Here is a 19,806-nt window from a genome sequence, read left to right on the forward strand (position 1 = left end):
CAACAGCCCATCTTAATAAAGGGCGTTTTCAGAAAGACGCCGGCATACGTGAACACAGTTATCTATCGAGCTGCTCTAGGTCATCGCCAGCAGACCTGGCGGGACCTTGAAGACATTGAAGATGCCCTTCACTGAGCTGTTGGCTGGACCAGAGTTAAGTGGGATCTATTAATTCTTTGGGCAGAGTCAGAGCCATTTTTCATCACTGGGAGAACTTCCTCCTCTAACCTGACTCTCCCAGGTGTCCGCAAGGAGGTGGGGTGAAGGCTCTCAGACCTACTTGATACTTCTCGTAAGGAATCCTCCTTAGATACATGGTCTAGTGTCTGCTTTCCCTAAGAAACGTAGGGACTGGTTTAAAGCAAGGTTATACCACAACTGAATTATGCAACCAACTGTCGACCCTGGAACCTAAATTAAATGAAACATTTAAATTGACATGAGAGGGGGTGCCTGGGTGGCTCAGTTGGTTAAGGGTCCAACTCTTGATTTCGGCTCAGGTCACAATCTTGCAGTTTGTGGGATCAAGCCCCACATTGGGCTCTGTGCTGACAGTGCAGAGCCTGCTTGAGATTCTCTCTCTCCCTCTCTCTGCCTCTCCCCCCAAACACTCTCTTTCAAAATAAATAAATAAACCAAAAAATGTTTTTGAACAGACAAACAATACTTCCAGGGAATGGAGTGGCTAATTAGTAGGACACAAGTACCAGGCTCTTATGTGACCCTCTCCCGCAAATAACAATGACAACCACTTGAAGTACCAAGCCCAGGAAAATCTCATTTCCATTATCACCTTTCCAAGAAAACTTGCAAGTTCAAAATTAATCCCATGAGCCCTCACTGCTCTCATCTCAAGCCAACTGACTCCATCGCTCATCAGAACCTCGCTTAGCATGGAGAGCTCTATGCTGGGAAAGAGGGAAATCTTAAGTAGGGTAAACTGTGAAATAGAGTATCTGTCTGTGTTATTTCTGGCTGCAGACAGGTGTTTCCAATCTCTGTGTGGTCTGAAAAGAAATGCATCCAAGTCAGTGTGCTTGTGTGTAGGTAGGAAGGGAAGAACAACTTACACTTGTTTTCAAACAAAAGTTGCTATGTGTTTGTTAAAACGTTTCTGTTAACTTAAATAATACAGCTGGCTCAGTAAATCATTAGCCATATATTATCACACATTCAGAAAGTTTCTGGGAAGATCAAGACGGCTTCTCTTCCGGCTCAACTGGATCTGAGAAAACAGAAGAAATTATACATTTGATTTATAACTGCTGGTCATCAACAAACATGTGCTGGCTATACAGTTTGGGCAGGCAGGAAACCTAGGCTGCTTTCCCCTCTTGGCTGATGTTTTGCTCAACATTAAAGCGATATGCACTCCCACAGTCTCCTCAACATGTAAGAATCTCAGAGAAGACCAACTTAGTCAATTGTGAGTAACAGGCCAACTGCAAAGCTCAACCTCAGAACTACTATATTTCCACATCAAAGATCAAGCCATAGAAAGTGAAGCACGTCTTACTGTTTTAAATACTAGGCAGCAAAACTAATGACCAGCCACTAACTAGCTCTGTGACAAGCTTCCACCAACTAGCCACAGGGCACGCCACTTTTAATTTCTCAAGAAACACATACAAAATAAGAGGGTGTGAGCTCATGGAAGTTACAATTGTATGTGAAGATTGTCATCTCTCACTGTTACATCTAGCCTTTGTGGATTAAATGTTCAGTAATAACAATTTTGATGACCACTACTGAGCAGTATATTAGAGATCTGACCTCAGAAAGAGAGAACCAGACTGTTGTGATTTGGGATAAAAATTCCCAGGGAAGGTTCAGGTCCAGCTGCGCTGCTCCTGATCTACTTCCATCCCGCTCCCCTATCTAAAGATACAGCAACCCTGGGGCAAGGAAACAAAGGTCAGCTCATGTGGTCCCTCTGCCAACTGGCAGCAACGGGTGTAACCTTAAAACCTGAAGAATCAATAAAAAAGGATTTGCTTACTTCATATAATCTCTTTAGAAGTCTGAGTAATGGTGCAACCTGAAAAAGTAAAAGACAAATCATCTAAACAAACAACTTTGTGATTACCCACAGTATGGTCAATCAGATCACAGAATGGCACTGAAGAAGCATTTTTGGGGGGTAAAAAATGTATTCATAATCATTCTCAACAGGCAGCTAGGTTAAGACTCCTCAATGTGACATTCTGAAGGATCCTAAGGCTACTACCTCAGGTTTTACTAAAAGCATCAAGCTTGCTCCAAAGCATCGAATTGGAGTCTTTGAAATACCTGACCAGCCACACCCAACACAAAGGTTGTCAGTCCCACACACTTGCTAGAAACAGTCTCCCCACTCAGCAATGCTCTGGATAAAATGTGAATGGCCTCCGGTGCTTAAACTTCAGAAAAGAAAATTCAATTAGATAAACCAAAGTTTTGGGAGAGAATTTGTAAGTGCGGTAGGAATCTGCATTCTTGAAAACCCAAACTGAAACAATCACCCCACAAACGACTGCAAGCAAGTGAGAATGATGGAATGTACCAACCATTCCAATGGTGGAATGATGGAATGTGTAACCATCTTCCTTTCTGAACAGAACTTGAGACCCCATTACTCTTTGCCATAACCTCTCTTCACAACTATCTCCTTAAAACTGATTTACATTTCTCCTCTTCTTCAAACCAGATTCTAGGTCTGTGGAAGCAGGCCTTCCCTAAAGCATACAAACATAAACACAGGGTCCTACACACATTCGCCACCAACACAAGGGAGAAGGGACAGGGGGCTGTGATGGAAGGCACTAGCTTCCAGCTTGTCAGCAACCCCAGAAGAGCCACCTTGTCACCTGCATCTCTAGCAACTGTGCAGTTAGATTTTATTTGTTCCCACCTTATAACCAAGTGTGTTGAGTGCAGAAAAGAACCTGGACAGAATGTAACTTTTAGACATCTCTGTGGCTGACATTCTTATTTACAGCTCACAGCTACAGAGAAAGCAGCACCTTTTCCAAAAAAAAAAAAAATCACTTATATCAAGTGAAGTAGGTAGTGAATTAACAAATCAACAAAGGTCCATCTAGACATAAGGCACCAAGAAAGCCGCAATATTATTAAAGTGGCTACGCTGGGGTGTCTGGGTGGCTCAATCGGTTAAGCAACTAACTTTTGATTTCGGCTCAGGTTGTGATCTCACGGCTGGGGAGTTTGAGTCTCATCAGGCTCTGTGCTGACAGCGTGGAGTCTGCTTGGGATCCTCTGTGCCCGTCCCCTGCTTGTGCTCTCTCTCAAAATAAATAAATACGCTTAAAAAAAATATTAAAAACTAAAGTGGCTACTCTTCCTTGACTACTGCCAAATAAATAAATAAAGTTATTTTTAATTAATAAATAAATCCTCAGGCGAACTTTTCTTCTAGTCACATTTTATGGTAGAGAAATGCATTTTGTTAGATAATGAAGAGGACAGTCAGGCTAAACACTCTACAATTAATAATGTATCATTGTAGTTGATTAAGACACTGCGTGTCAAGTGTAGAACTGGGAATGTAACAAGAGTATCTCTTCATACTTTCAAAAGAACGTTATGGGTATTTCTGACGTTTAAACATAAATAACACCCACCTATATATCAGGGCTTTGCCTTTTTCGTTCCCCAAGGCAAAGTACCCACTTCTGGGAGAAAAATCCATGGTATGAACAAGAGAGACTGTCTTCTTTTTAATGACGGGGAAGTTTGAAAATACCGTACAGGAAGGAAGGTGCACCTGTAGGAAATAATATGAAGCTTTAAATCACAACAACTACAAACTCTTCTTTCTTAAATTTTAGTCTTCATTCTACCTGTTTGCTGGAACAAAAAGTTCATTTTGATTGTAGTACACATGATGTACAACTCTCGTAATGGAGCAGTGTTCTGAAATTAAAATTTGGTTTTCAATGTGCTATTAACCTAGAGGGAAGGGAGGGAAGAGAAGAAAGCATTTCTTTGATGCTTCTAATGCACCATCTAGCATGGCACCTGCCAGATTCCAATGTTTGCTGACTAAATAAATGAATACACTAAAGTAAAAAGTCAATAGCAGTACTCAATAATGCTCTAACTTAATGACCACAGTAAACAATACTCAAATTTGGTCACAGGGAACAGATACTTTAAATGTTACAAAGAGTCTGATTTTATATAACTGAAGCCCAGCAAAGTCATACGAACTCTTCCAGTATCATATAATCTCCTTTCCATACTTTACTTTTCTGCTTTATGATATATTCTCTGTCTTTTTCAATCTCCTCTCAAGGAAGACAAAATCATGGAAACCTGGTTTGTCAAGTGAAAACTGTGTTCTGATTTAAAGAGAGATGAAACGCTCACCACCAGGCCTAAACATGAGGGGCACTGTCTCTTTCTCCAATAGACTCCACTGTTGGGGAAAATGAGCCAAGTCCAAGATCGATGCAACCAGTCCTCACTCGATTTGTGGGTAAATAAAACCCCAGCATGGAAGCAGTTACCCGAAGTACACTAGGATTTTTAACAACTCTCACTTTCAAAGATTCTCCAGCTCTTCCAACAAATAGAGGACCTTAGTGTCCCAGTATGTGTGGAGAGCCCTCACTCAGCTATTTCCCTTTGGCAGTCTGTCATCCTCCACACTTTTAAATGAGGCTTTAAACCATCCAAACAAGGTGATTTCGTAGACGAGCCTCAGGTAAAACCCAGTGATAAACACATTCGTCTGTGGAACAGGTTTCAGTGAGTCACTTATTAGGCCCTATTCCTTCTGGTATATACCTATTGACCATATTGTCAAGAAAGTAAAGCTTACTGCGGATCTCCAAGCAATTTCAATTATTCTCAACTTTCCCAGGAACCAGGTTCTGCCTGCACAGCACGGCATCAATGCACAGGCATTAGTGCTAATGAGAAGTGGTCTTGACCCATTAAAGCTAAGAAGCTGGCAGACTTGATCCGAACTTGTAAACTTCTTAAACACCACTCTTTATATAGGTTCCTTGAAAAATATATTTAAAAAGAACAACGACAACTTAAAGCAGACTAATTATTTTAGGAGAAGAGCCACAATATGAACATTGCAAAATCTTTTTACTCTTAGTTTGGAAATGTGGAAATTATATGCATTTTTAATAAGTGGTCTGGCTTCTCAATTGCATTTTGCTTAGGCCACTGTAAGTTTGCATCCTCTAGGCACACACCAACTTTGAACAGGTGATCCAAGGCATCACAGGAGCAAATCAGGAAGTAACTACTTCCTACGAGCGCCAAGAACAGAACTGTCCTATACCTAACTTTGGTCTCCATCCTATGTGTCACCTGGTACTTTTAAACCGTGCTCCAGACGCTTGCTCATTAACTTTGCTGGCAGGACTTTGAAGTCTTTTGTGACTCTTCCAAAATAAAATACACCAGAACCAACCTTTCTACTTCAATGACTTTTTTTTAAATATAATTCATTGTCAAATTGGCTTACATACAACAGCCAGCACTCATCCCAACAAGTGCCCTCTCCTCAGTGCCCACCACCCACTTTCTGCTCTCCCCCCATCCCCATCAATCCTGTTTGTTCTCTGTATTTAAGAGTCTCTTATGGTTTGCCTCCCTCTCTGATTGTAACTATTTTTTTCCCTTCCCTTCCCCCATGATCTTCTGTTAAGTTTCTCAAGATCCACATATGAGTGAAAACACAGGATATCTGTTTTTCTCTGACTTATTTCACTCAGCAGAATACCCTCCAGTTCCATCCACATTGCTGCAAATGGCATGATTTCATTCCTTCTCATTGCCAGGTAGTATTCCATTGTATTTGAATGACTTCTTAAAGATAATTATATTAAATCATGCTTTTTATTTTCTAACCTAAATTGGAAAAAGCAGTCTCCTAATTTGGATTCAATGTAACTTCATACTTAAGTCAACTCGTTATTACAAACAGGGAGCTCACTGTGGGGCAAAAATTGGGGCACAAGACACATATCAATTTTTTAAAACTCATGTCCACCAGACGGGAGCTGTTTATTTTTGTAGCTAAATAAAAAGAAGAGAGTGCCAGAAACACTATGGTAAACACACACTCTTAATAAAGTTTAAGATGTAAACGGTGTCGCCTTAGATGCGGTACCCTCAGGCAACCAAAAGCCTACACAACCGTATACAGTGGCCATGACTTCACACAAGAGGACCGTGTGTTTTTCCAATGGAGGACAGACACCAACCTATCAACAATGTATTTTTATATTTTATCTCCTGTATTGACTTGATTCTCAGGAGCAAAACCACGTTTACAACAGTCTCCTAAGAGACTCACATGTATGTATCTGTGAGGTCCCCCAGTGGACTCTCTCACTGCATTAGCACTTTCTTCTCAGACCAATGGCTCCCACCCACATGCTTAGACATCAGCTGTGTTCTAACCTCTCTTTACGGCCCTTGTATCCAAAACTATAGGTGAACTGTTAATGAAGAAAAAGCCCATAAAAACCCAACCTCTTTACCTCAGAAAGTTCCCTTTACCTCCAACACTATTTCTGTCATCACATTTAAGGGCCCCAGTAACAAAATTCAACAAGTGAAAAGCTCACTCATCCTTAATTTAATAGATAACCAGTTCCACAACTTTCTACTACATCAAAGATTGTAGATGCAATAACAATTTAACTTCTGTGTCTCTTACTGGTGCAATGGCTTAGATTTATATTCACTGCTTTGTGCTGGGATAACAGAACTGTTTGGATCATTATAAGAGACTGCATTTAATGATACTAACGCTGTTTCACCGAGGCATTCTGAAGCTGCTATGCCTGGCTACTTTCCATTAGATATTATGGTTGACTACCATTTAAAAAATGGGATTTGGCTGTTACTAATGAATTCCTTGTGTGATTTTGCCACAGTAAAGAACCATAAATGTTGCCATGATCACTGAAGCAAACTAGGCAGAACTAACTACTAGGCGTCTTGCAGAATATATTATGTCAACAGGAGATAGATCCCATGGTTTTCTAAAACAATTTACTACCATTAAAATGATAAAAGGTTAATGTGTGCTAGTCCACCACTCCCATTAGAGGAGTGGGGATTTTAAAGCTGACTTGAATTAGAACCTTCTCATTTATCAAACAATTCATTCGACACAGAGGCAATAAAACACAGTGCTGTATTTTTTCACTCTTTTCCAACAGAATTCTTTCTTCCTTCCAAGAAAATCTTATGCAGAATGCCAATATACAGCACAGATCAGAGCAGAGCTGCTCTATGTGATACAGGCAGAGCTTGGCCTCCTCCTTGCCCCACTTGCCATCTCAAGTTCTGCACACGTTCTAAGGGTCAGAGGATTTCAGATGGAAAACCATGAAAGTTCTACGAAGAACGGAGAACCCATAAGCACAGTTCTGCCCTTTACTAGCTGCTGACTTTGGGGGAGTTAATCCTCTGAGGACTGTTATTTGGCTCAACATTTTTGTGAGAAGTCTTTATAAATCTTTGGAAACTATACGCTATTACACTTGGTCGAAGCTTTGCTAAGTCAACAAGGTAAAAATAATAGTTTCTGTAAAGTGCTTATAATGCGATAGCATACACGTAACAACACAAGCCAGTGCTGCCATTCAAAGCTCTGTGCCATCTGTCTACCTGGGGCCTAGAGCAAATAACTGTGAAATGAATAAAGAAACTGGTTCTGCCTGAAGAGTAGGAAACTTCACAGAGACTCGATGACATTTAAAATGGGCTCTGAGGTGGGGCAGAAAAGAGTTAACACAGACCCGAGGCTGCTATCCTCAGGAAGGCATGCTCGCACGGACGACTCTTAGATCATGTCTGGGAACTTGACTGGTAAACAGTTTCCCTACACTGATGTGACATTTTCCCTAAATGATAAGGATGGCTCACCAGGCCTCAAGCATTTGTATAATGCGGTTTCTGCTCAACACCTGTCTTTCCTTCTGGGAGCCTAAAATCTGGGTACATGTTAGGCAGAGTGTAGCTACGTGATCAACCAGCAATAAAAACCTTGGGCACGAAGTCCCTAATGAGGGACTTCCCGGAAGAAAACACCAAACACATGTGGTCACAACTTGTCAGAGGAATTAAACATGTCGTGTGTGACTCCACTAAGAGAGGACTCTTGGAAGTCTGTGCCTGGCTTCCTCCAGACTGCCCCATGCACCCATCCCTTGGCTGGTTTCGCTGTGTATCCTTTCCCCGTAATAACTCTTCACTGTGAATAAGACCATATACGGAGTTCTGGGAGTCCTACTAAATCACCAAACCTGGAGAAGGTCCTGGGGACTCCTGGCACAGAGGCATATTCACAAGTAGTACTGAGCCCTTTAAATTGCAATCTTTTTACATAATTTATTTTCAAGCTCAGTTTATTTTCAAAATGTAAGAAAATCATGCTTTAAGAAGCAGAGATAAGGAAAGAAAACTGTAGAAACATGAAGAATTTGCCTTAAATACGTTCCTTAGTACAAATTTGGTGGCTACTGTGCATCATTTCTACAACCACACCCAAAAGCCACAATCTAGTAATGTCTACATCCAAAGAAGCTACTCTTTTTAAAATAACCCAACACTCCCCTTTCCTCCCATCCTTCCATGCCTTCAACTTACATTTTAAGATTATTAATAATGTTTTTAAAGGTAAAGACATATTACCAATCTGACTGCTTCTTTCATTTCTTCTGAAGCAACTGCCAAGATTTCTGTAGTAGGATTGAAGGTCAGAGAAGTAACGCCTGTAACCAAGTTCATTATAGCTTTTATCGGCTTTGGGTTTATTTCTTGGAGACAAGAATCTTGATTGTATATGTTTACCACTCCACAATTAGAACTGCAAAGAGAAAAGGGAATAGGACAGATTAAAAAAACAAGCAGAAGGGCTTTCACAACCTAAATCAATACAGACTGAACCGCACAAACTGGTTTTTGCAGGAATCGTATGGTCTTATGTTACAAAGGGACCAGGGCTGAAGAGTACATCCCAGGCAAAAACTAGACACATTCTACCGGTTCTACTGCAGCCTTCCTAAACTCTTGTTAAGTCTGACAGCTTTTCAACTACGAGCTAGAAAACCCAAGAAAGCACAGACTCTCCATTATTCATTCCTTCAATAAACACTCACTGAATGTCACCTTTAGGCCAGGCACCAGACTTAAGTGCAGAGGTGAACAAGAGAGACCAAGCCTGCCACTCCCACAGTGTGTACGGCCAACCTAACATGCGAAAAGTGTGCCTGAGAGCTGTCCTTCCCCTATTTAGAGCGCCTCTTCTTTTTCCTTCTATCATATTTGTGGGAACCGTCAAAACGGCCGAGTAGCAGCTGTAACAGCAGGTCTCTTCATTCTACTCTCCCGGGAATATGTCCACTCTGAGTTTACAGAAATATTCACCAGCAACAAATTACACCCAATACTCATAAAAAGTAAATCCTGACGGGGTGCCTGGGTGGCTCAGTCGGTTGAGCGTCCGACTTCGGCTCAGGTCATGGTCTTGCAGTTTGTGAATTTGAGCCTCGTGTCGGGCTCTGTGCTAACAAACAGCTCAGAGCCTGGAGCCTGCTTCAGATTCTGTATCTCTCTCTCTCTCCCCCTCCCCTGCTCATGCTCTGCCTCTGTCTCTCAAAAATAAATAAATGTTAAAAAAAAAATTTATAAAAAAAGTAAATCCTGACAACCTTACCATTAACAGAATCATTTCACAGACAAGAACTTTTTTTTTTAAGGTTTTTTTTTAAAAAGTTTATTTATTTGCTTTGAGAGAGCAAGCGTGAGAGAGAACAAGAGCCGGGCAGGGGCAGAGAGAGAGGGGGAGAGAGAATCCCAAGCATGCTCCGTACTGTCAGCGCAGAGCCCGACTCAGGGTTCAAACTCACGAACTGTAACGTCATGACCTGAGCTGAAATCAAGAGCTGGACACTTGACCAACTGAGCCACCGAGGCACTCCGAGACAAGAACTTTCAGGAAAAGTTTTGACCTCAGTGTTCAGACTACCTCCTGCTATGGGCACCACTTATAAGGAACAAGGATAAAGGACTTGCAATACGTACTTAATTCAAACTTTATCAGCAAATGCAACACAAACTCGAAAGATGCATTAAGTCACAAGAGTGACACATTAAGTCACAAGAGTGACACACACGCATTCCACGAAGTGTGTTCTCATTCCTACCAGACATGTACCAACTGCCTACACTGAACCAGATACGATGCATGAACAAGACCAATTCAGTTCACACACGTTCTGTAGCCTGAAACGACAGCCAACCACACAAACAGTATGGTAGTGCTTTCGAGTCTTCAAATTCCTTACATACACATTTTCTCACTCGATCCTAAGAACGCTTTCAGTAGAGCTAACCGCATGTAGTCCATACTAACCACTCAAGAGACACCACATACATCCTTGATTTAATTTTGTTATGGACTGAATATTTGTGCCCCACCAAAATTCCTATGATGAAACCTTATTTTATTAGGAGGTGGGGCCTGAGGGAGGCGATTAGGGCATGTCGGTGAAGCCCTCATGAATGGGATCAGGGCCCTCCTAAATGAGACCCCAGAGGCTCTCTCCCTCTTTCCATGCGAGGACACAACAAGAAGTCGACAATCTGCAACCTGGGACAGGGTCTTCACCAGCACCCAGTGACAGTGGTACCCTGACCTTAGACTCCCCGTCGCCAGGAATAGAAGAAATAAATTTCTGCTACCTAGTCTATGGGGGTCTTTACAATGGCAACCCAAACTAAGACAAATTTCCTCTTCTCCTTATTGTATTTTTGACTGGGATCAAAATGTCTATTCACTGTACTTATTTTACACCAAATCTCTTATCTTGCTGAAAACTAATTTACAGCTAAATCCACCTTAATTAAGGACAAAAAGTTATAATCCATACGGCTCTCTTCTAAATATCAACTTTAGATCAAATCTTACCATCATGAACATCAGAGGCTCCTTATACAATGCCTATTCATTCTTATTTGACTATTGCTTAAATTGATGGAACAAAACTGGCACACGTTAACCATTTTGATGTATGGAAACTTACTTATAGTGGTATTTCTGCTCAAAGACCATAACTAATTCTAATATGCCACTGAGAGTGGGTGGTATTTACTGAATGAGAACTGTGTGTCCAATAGTATGCAATACAGGAATACAGAATAGCAAAAGGAATTTATCCCAGAAAAAAATATATGTGCATAAAATAGCCAGAAATACAAGAGGATACATAACACAGCACACTAAGCTCTATATGTGACCCAGAACCTCGAAGAAAGGAAAAATCAGCATGAGGTGAAGCGGCAGCCAAATGAAGTTTTGTGGAAGACAAAGGACTTAGGCTGGGGAAGGCAGACATGAAGTGAAAAAACAAAACAGAACAGAACAGAACAAGGTATCACAGATAAGGAGGAGAACAGGAACAAACAGAGAAATAAGCATGCTTACTAGCTTACCCCCGAACTCGTAACTAAAGAAACAGACCTGATAATTATCCTTCCACCCACAACCATAGCTGACTGGCAAGTCACACACAACCATAGCAGAAGCAAGTTCCTGAATCAGGGACAGTAAACCCATTAGCAGATCAGCAACCACAGAGTCCTGGCCCACAAAAATCTCCACAAACAGGAATGGTGGCAATTAACCAGATCAATATTTGTCTTATGAATTAGGACTGGGATGGTGATGGTGGTAGTGGTAGTTGGTGTCAAAGCTAAAAGACACAGAGAGGCGCCTGGGTGGCTCAGTCGGTTAAGCGTCTGACTTTGGCTCAGGTCATGGTCTCAAGGTTCATGAGTTCCAGCCCCACGTCAGGTTCTCTCCCGTCAGCACAGAGCCCGCTTCGGATCCTGTCCCCCTCTCTCTCTCTCTCTCTCTGCTTCTCCCCTGCTCTCTCTCTCTCTTAAAACTAAATAAACATTAAAGAAAAAAAAAAGACATTTAGAAAGGGCACACAGGGGCCACAAATAAATTAATATTATGAGCAAGAAGATATCGTAAGGTAGAACAGTAGTTATCAACCAGGAACAGTTCTGCCCCTGGGGGGACATTTGGCAATGTCTGGAGACAGTTTAATAGTCACAACTAGGGGGACACCTTAGCCAAGGATGTCCTACAGAACTTAAAGCAAACAGGTTGAACACAGAACTCAAATGCTCTCCTCTGTTGAATTCTCTAAGACTGAACTCTACCGATTTTAGTCTCGTTCTCAGTTACCCTTTCTCCACGGACTCTTACCCCAAGGTTCTCTTTGCCACCTGCCTCTAATGTCTCACTCACCTTATTTATGGCCACGGGCCACCCGTCTCCTATCACGTCCAAATCAGCATCTTTATGCCACACCACACTTCTACCTGCCTGTAGACATTAATGCACCTCTCCCAACACCACTCCTCCTTCTCCTCATACAATGACAAGTCCACTCTTCTGGCCACTCAGGCCTGCAGCCTGAGAGTGTCACTGCTTCTCTCCCACCCCAATTTTCTAAGCAGCTATGACATACATCACAAACATCACTTCCTGTCTCCCATATTCCCGCTCCCACTGTCCCCAGTGACGGCCCCACCCAGGTTATGTCAATGACTTCAAGGCTCCCTGTACCTCTGCTGCCCCCTAAAGGCTGTCATGGGAATTATCTACTTCAAACCCCAAAATTCAGATGTGACCAGAATTCTCCTCTCTGGAAAAAACCTTGGTGGTTGCTCTTTCCACTCAATATAATGTCCACACTCTTTGACACAGGGTAAAAGTTGTCCCCTTCCTGCTTTCCTTTGTGGCCTAAGCCCTCAGGAGTCATCCATCTGCACTCCACTCAGAATCCAAACCAGAACTTTCTCACCTCCACACCCTTCCTTTCTACTTCCTGCCGTGCCTTTCTCTGAACCCTACCTGGCCCTCAAGTGCTTAGCTGGAGTGCCAATACCTACAATGACACCTCTCCTGATGGCCCTTACAACAGCCCTCACCATTCCTTACAGTCTTTTATTTTTTGAGAAACAGAGAGAGAGAAAGCACAAGTGAATAAGGGGCAGAGAGAGAGAGAGAGAAGCAGGGCTTGAGCTCACCCAATGTAGGACTCAAACTCATGAACCATGAGATCATGACCTGAGCCAAAGTCAGATGCTTAACAACTAAGCCTACCAAGCACCCGTATTCCTTACACTCTTAAGAAATACCATCTCAACTGCAGACCTCATGATGACTTATGATGTACATGGATACATGTGTCCCCACCATGGGACCACTAACTACGTCACAATCCCTAGCTAAATGGTAAATGTTTTTATAAATGAGAAAACCAAGGCAGAAACACATCATTGAATAAAACAGGTTTTCCTCACATTGTAAAACATCTATGGCTTGAAGATTCTCTAGATGAAGTAACATGAAACCCACTTCATATGTTCAATGGGAATGTTAAAATAAAAGAACTATTAACTCCAGGCCCTAAAACCTAATGAATTTCGTATTTTTCTGGAGTCCTGAATTATCCAGTATTTTTTAAATATAAAATCCAAATATTGGGGAGTGGCAGCATGGAAAGAACAGTGAACTGGGAACCAGACGAGCTGGGTTCCAGATCCAGCTCTACCAATAATCAGTTTAATGAGTAACAACCAATAAACAAAACTAAAATTACCCAACTCTTAGGCCTCAGTTTCCTTACCGATCAAATGACTAGATTGGACTCGCACTGTCTACACCTTTCTGTGACGGTGGGAATGCTCTGTATCTGCACTGTCCTAGATGGAAGCCACTAGATGCACACAGCTCCTGAACACTTAAAATGTGGCTAGCGTCACAAAGGAACAAATTTTTATTTTAATTAATTTAAATTGAACTAGCCACATGTGGCTAGTGGCTACCATGATGGACATGCAGGATCAGACTACCATACAAAGATGAAAGAAAAACTTTTGTTTATTTAGCTTTAAGTTACAGAAGACTAGCTCCCACATTCTTCAAACCCAGAGAGGTTGCTGAAATCACAAAAATCCTGAAGCAAGTCTTAAGCTAAGGGTTTAAAATCCAGATTTAAGTAGGAGAAATAGCAAGTCAAGGTCATTTAGAGACTTAAAGAGATAAAAGATAAAGCTATGTAAAAGCTGAAGCACCGAATGGTTGAAGCCAACTTTCCAAAGGGATTCTATATTGGCACAAAAGGATTCATACACAAGACAAACTGGACTATAAATGTTCTTCTTGTGAGATTTCTTAATTAGCAGAACTCCTAGTAACTGTACCTTCATATATTTAAAAACATGAACACAGAGAGGTACACCTTTAAAAAAAGGCAGCAGCATGGTTAAGAGCTCAGGCTTTGTAGCCAGATGTGGGTTGTAATGTTGGCTCTACCACTTACTATTTGTGTGACCTTAACCAAGTAATTTAACTCACAGTACCTCGCCCTTCTCCACCTGTAAAGTGGCGACAGTAGGACCTATACTCTGAAGTAGAAAATGAGAAATAGTTTACGTATGAAAAATATATGTATACACACATAATATGTGTATAGTTAACATACACACACATACACACGTGTATAATTACATATGGAAAACAACAATTCTTGGCACATGGTAAATGCTGAGAAAACATTTGCAAGTAAGGGGACCCTGGGTGGCTCAGTTGGTTAAGCATCTGACTCTTGATTTCATGAGGTCATGACCTCATGGTCTATGAGTTCGAGCCCCATGTTGGGCTGTGTGCTGACAGCACGGAGCCTGCTGGGGATTCTCTCTCTCTCCCTCTCCTGCTCGTGCTCGATCTTTTTATTCTAATTATTATTCAAAGTTTGAAATTACTTAAATGGGAACCATAATAAAAAGACAATTTTGTGTATTTATAAGAAGTTGATGAAGAGTAGAATCAACAAATCTCTAATCACCTGATAGGACTTTGATCTGAAAATACAGAAGTACATATTTCTATAGCGTTCGCCTAAAATTCTCAAAATGCAAAGACCCCAAAGTGGTTTGTAGCTTGCACCCCAAGTAAAGGCAGGAGCCTAAGCTAGCGATCTGTGCCACAGCTGCAACAGGAGACACTGGCAATTTCCTCATGGTAAGCACAGAAAATAAAATAAAACAAAGGAGATTCTCCAAGTCACATTATGAGGTCATTTGAATTTGGTGAGGTCATAAGGGCCTCTGCACACAAAGGGCTGTCACACCTCTTTCCCATTCTTCAATATACAGTGCTTTGTACATAGTAGATGTTCATATGTCTATTTCTTTTTTTTACTGATGGACTTCCGGACCAGCTAGGAAGTCACAGAACACTACTGCATTTACAGAAGATGCAGCAAAGGTACGATTTAACCACAGATTCCACCCAGTGGAGTGAGAGAGGCACTGCACCTGAAAAAGTAAGACCACAGGCCTCCAGACCCCACTCTGTCCATGTTTTCAGTGGTCTCTGACAGAACGCTTCAGAGCATCAGTCCCTGTCTACAGAATGAAGGACAGTCCAGAGATCTCCCAAGTACATTCTAACAATGATGTTGTGTGAATTAACATCAAATTTTCTAAAAGTATATAGCACTCCTTACAGGAACAGATGCCATAAAAAACAGTAATATAAGTGAAAAGAGATCTCTATTTACAGCATACTCAGCTTTCCTACTGCTCTGTCAGAGCAAAACTGCAAAGCAAAGAAAGCATCTACTTTCTGTCAGGACAGTGAATGAGAAGAATTAACAGATACAAACAGATGAGTTTTTAGATCAAAGGAGTTAATTCCTAACAGCAGGAGCCAAGACAGAGGAGTTTCACACCAGTACTAGCAGGAGGAGGGAGAGGGCAGGAGAGGGCAGAGAGAGGAGAAGAGAGGCAGAGAGATGGGAAGAAAGGGGAGGAGAAAAGGAGAGAAAGGGAGCCAACACCTCACCAGTGGGGCTCTGCCTCTCCTGCCTCTGGCTTCTCTACCACCAGTAACTCTTCCCCAACCTCCCTAGTAACTCCAGAAATTCCTCTAAGATTAAGGCCCTGCTTTAAGTATAACAATAACAACCTAATTATGTTCTTGGACCAGGCACATCAGAGTTCCATTACACTGAGGGCAACTCAAATCAGTTTAAACTAGTATTAGATTTTTCCTATTTGGGTCCTTCAAAGGGCCCAATGAATAAAATAATAAAAGTGATTCAAAAAAGAGAGGCAAACTCTGGAGAACAGTACGGAGGTTCTTCAGAAAGTTAAAAAACAGAACTACCCTACGACCCAGCAACTGCACTACTAGGCATTTATCCACAGGATACAGGTGTGCTTTTTCGAAGGGGCACACGCACCACAATGTTTACAGCAGCATTATCAACAGTAGCCAAACTATGGACACAGCCCAAATGTCCATCAACTGATAAATGGATTAACAAGATGTGGTGTGGGGCACCTGGGTGGCTCAGCTGGCTAAGCATCCGACTTCGGCTTAAGGTCACAGGTCAGGTCATGATCTCACAGTTTGCAAGTTCAAGCCCTGCATCGGGCTCTCTGCTGTCAGTGCAGAGCCAGAGAGCCTGCTTCGGATCCTCTGTCCCTGTCTCTCTGCCCCTCCCCTGCGTGCTCACTCTCTCACTTGCTCTCTCTATATAAAATAAAACATTAAAAAAAAAAATAGGTGTAGTGTATATACACGTATGTGTGTATATTCATATATATAATCAAGTATTACTCAGCCATTAAAAGGAATGAAATGTTGCCATTTGCAATGACGTGAATGGAGCTAGAGTGTATAACGCTAAGTGAAATAAGTCAATCAGGGAAAGACAAATACTGTATGATTTCACTCACGTGGAATTTAAGAAACAAAATAGATATGGGAGAGGGGAAAAGAGAGAGGGAAACAAACCACGAAGGAACTTTTTTTTTTTTTGGAGAGAGAGACAGCAAATGGGGGGGGGGGGGGGGGCAGGGAGAAGGGGAGAGAGAGGATTCCAAGCGGGCTCCAGACTGCCAGCACAGAACCCGACACAGGCTCAAAATCATGAACTGTGAGATCATGACTTGAAACGAAATAAAGAGTCAGATGCTTAACTAAGCCACCCAGGTGCCCTAAACCATCAGACTCTTAAAGACACAGAACAAACTGAGGGCTGATGGAGGGAGGTGGGTGGGGGATGGGCTAGACAGGTGATTGGCACTGAGGAGGGCACTTGTGATGAGCACTGGGCACTGTATGTAAGTGATCAATCACTGAATTCTACTCCTGAAACCAATGTTACACTGTACGCTAACTGACTAGAATTTAGATAAAAATTTGAAAAAAAAAAAAAAAAAAGGCAAGGATCAGAAAAACACTAACTTTTAAGTGAAGATCATTTCTGGGCAGTTCTGCTTAAAATTACTCAAAATTAGTATTTTGACAATGCTAGTCTTCGCTTTAAAGGAGCTTCATTCCCAGAAGTTGTGCTTGCCATGACTGCTGCCACAGTGCACACACTCTCCACAAATGCTGGGCTCACACTGAGACAGCCCTCCCTACAGGTGTCACAGGGGTGGTGACTAGGGAGAACACAGGACAGGGAGGGGCCTTCGTCTAGGCCTTTATTTCGGCTGGGTCTCCAAGCTCCACAGCCTGGTCCCACTTTCCCTTCCTCCAGGCCCCAAAGGTGACCAATTTTCAAATGGTGGTGGGCATGTTCCCCAATTTTAACCCTGAAGGGAATGAGGTGAAAAAAGAATGGGGAATATGCTGTGCTTCCAGATCGTAAGACCCGCTTCATCTCTCACTCAGGGAGGATTTGACTGAAGTGGTGTCCAGTCTAAGAAAGTCATAAAAATCCACTGTTGGAAGCTCTAAAGTTACAGGTGCTAATGAGTGGTTTGGTAGGTAAGATGATTTAGAAACACAGGTAAGATGTATCCAATGTCTCCTCCCACCATGCAGCTTTAGAATCAAGTAGGAGAATAGCGTCATCTTTTCCCGAGTGTAATAACCATTTTTTTCCCAATGATAATACAATAGCATGCTCTAGGTAGTATTTTCGAGGTGTCTACGATATTAACAAACAGTATTGCTAAGGAACATATATTTGCTTTATACCACTAGCCAGACAAAGAAAACTATGCCTTAAGGGGCACCTGGGTGGCTCAGTAGCTTGAGCGTCTGACTTCAGCTCAGGTCATGTTCTCAGTTTGTGAGTTCAAGCCCCACGTCAGGCTCTGTGCTGACAGCTCAGAGCCTGGAGCCTGCTTCGCATTCTTGTCTCCCTCTCTCTCTGCCCCTCCCCTGCTCACACGCTGTCTCTCTCTCAAAAATAAAGATTAAACAAAAAATTAAAAAAAAAAAAAAACTATGCCTTAAGTATCTTCAAATTTAACTTGTTCTGTATCCTTGTCAATGGCAAGAAAACTAAAACACCAAGAAAACTTGATGTGATCAAATGAATATTTCAAATATAAGAAAAACTACAATGATATAAAGAAGTGCTATATTTCTTTGGTAAAGAGCCGGTAAACCACCATTACTAAACACTGCATTAAGAATGCAAAAAAAACTGGGTCTACTGATTTTCTATTACTGAACAGTTTATAAACAAAACCACTTAAGCATCATGCAGTATATTCAATTCTTTAATATTTTCTCATTAGTACGATGGGATTGAGGTTATAAGAACCTCTCTTTACCTACCCACAAGCCACATACTGTCCATTCCTAGATGTGGCAATGCTTAATCCATATAAACTGCCTTCATCAACGAATCTGTTAAGGCACTTTCTAGAGTTCACATCCCAAACATAAACTTCCCCATCGCCTGAAAGAAAGAGCCAAAAGGGTTTGGTTAATGTTGCTTTAAACTTGAAAGCCAAGTGAACTGACCATTCATTCTTAGCCACACTTTTTTTTTTTTAATTTTTTAAAAATGTTTTTATTTATTTTTGAAGGAGAGACAGACAGAGCATGAGCAGGGGAGGAGCAGAGAGAGAGGGAGATGTAGAATTTGAAGCAGGCTCCAGGCTCTAAGCTGTCAGCACAGAGCCCAATGCGGGGCTCGAACTCATGAACTGTGAGATCATGACCTGAGCTGAAGTCAGACGCTTAACTGACTGAGCCACCCAGGCACCCCCTCTTAGCCCCACTTTAACAGTACAAGAGACTACAAACAAAAACTCCCTATAAATGTCCTAGGTCTAGAAAACTGGCCTAAAAGGATTCCTTGTATACATTTCTACATGTAGAAAATGCATCCTCAAATAGCCATTAATAAACAGTATCTTTAAGTTTAGAGTGAAAACCACAAACTCTTGGCTTGAGTTGAGCTTTCAGACAGAACTTCTACATTTCACTCAGATGAGTTATTAGAGCAAAAAAACTTAAAATAACAAAAAACAAAATACTTATCATAAGTTCCAATATCCATCAATAGGCAGAGCACCTATTTGTAGGGTAAGTTGATTAATATATCAAACCGATGATGATGGCAATGACAGAGAAAGCACAAAATAAACTGACCCAGACCACAAGAAATTTATAATTTATGATACATACAGCGTATCTATTACCAAGTCACTTAAATGATAAGAAACGCTAACTGTGAACAATAAGCACAAATAGTTTAGAGAAAGAAGAATATGGGTAAGATCAAGGAGGATGTTAAACCTGAAAAGAACACCAGTATTTTCATGATAGAAATGACCATCGGGGCACCTGGCTGGCTCAGTCAGAAGATCATGCAACTCTTGATCTCAGGGATCATGGTTCGGAGCCCCACACTGGGTAAAGGAATTACTAAAAAAAATAAATAAACTTCAAAAAATAAAAAGAAAGGACTATTGCCAAAATCAGTCCTT

At 41.6% G+C, this 19,806-nt stretch overlaps 1 protein-coding gene across 4 annotated transcripts in view; it reads right to left on the reverse strand.

Moving 5' to 3' along the window:
- Positions 1 to 1,140: 1,140 nt before the first annotated feature.
- The window catches only part of UTP18 (UTP18 small subunit processome component), a 41,563-nt gene continuing 22,897 nt past the window's right edge, over positions 1,141 to 19,806 (reverse strand). The window contains exons 10-14 of one of the 4 annotated variants that reach the window (XR_007147067.1): positions 18,647 to 18,770; positions 8,671 to 8,845; positions 3,840 to 3,912; positions 3,621 to 3,763; positions 1,141 to 1,225 (exon numbers count right to left, since the gene is read on the reverse strand). Coding sequence is in view for 2 of the 4 variants with exons in the window: in XM_047833979.1 (XP_047689935.1) it covers positions 2,014 to 2,038; positions 3,621 to 3,763; positions 8,671 to 8,845; positions 18,647 to 18,770 (467 nt within the window). In the remaining 2 variants the exon portion in view is untranslated. Of the gene's footprint in view, positions 1,226 to 1,996; positions 2,039 to 3,620; positions 3,764 to 3,839; positions 3,913 to 8,670; positions 8,846 to 18,646; positions 18,771 to 19,806 lie in introns of those variants that run through there. The other 3 variants (XM_047833979.1, XR_007147066.1, XM_047833980.1) reach the window with 3 other exon arrangements.

Source organism: Prionailurus viverrinus, chromosome E1 (genome assembly GCF_022837055.1).
Source record: "Prionailurus viverrinus isolate Anna chromosome E1, UM_Priviv_1.0, whole genome shotgun sequence".
In the NCBI taxonomy this organism is placed as follows: domain Eukaryota; kingdom Metazoa; phylum Chordata; class Mammalia; order Carnivora; family Felidae; genus Prionailurus; species Prionailurus viverrinus.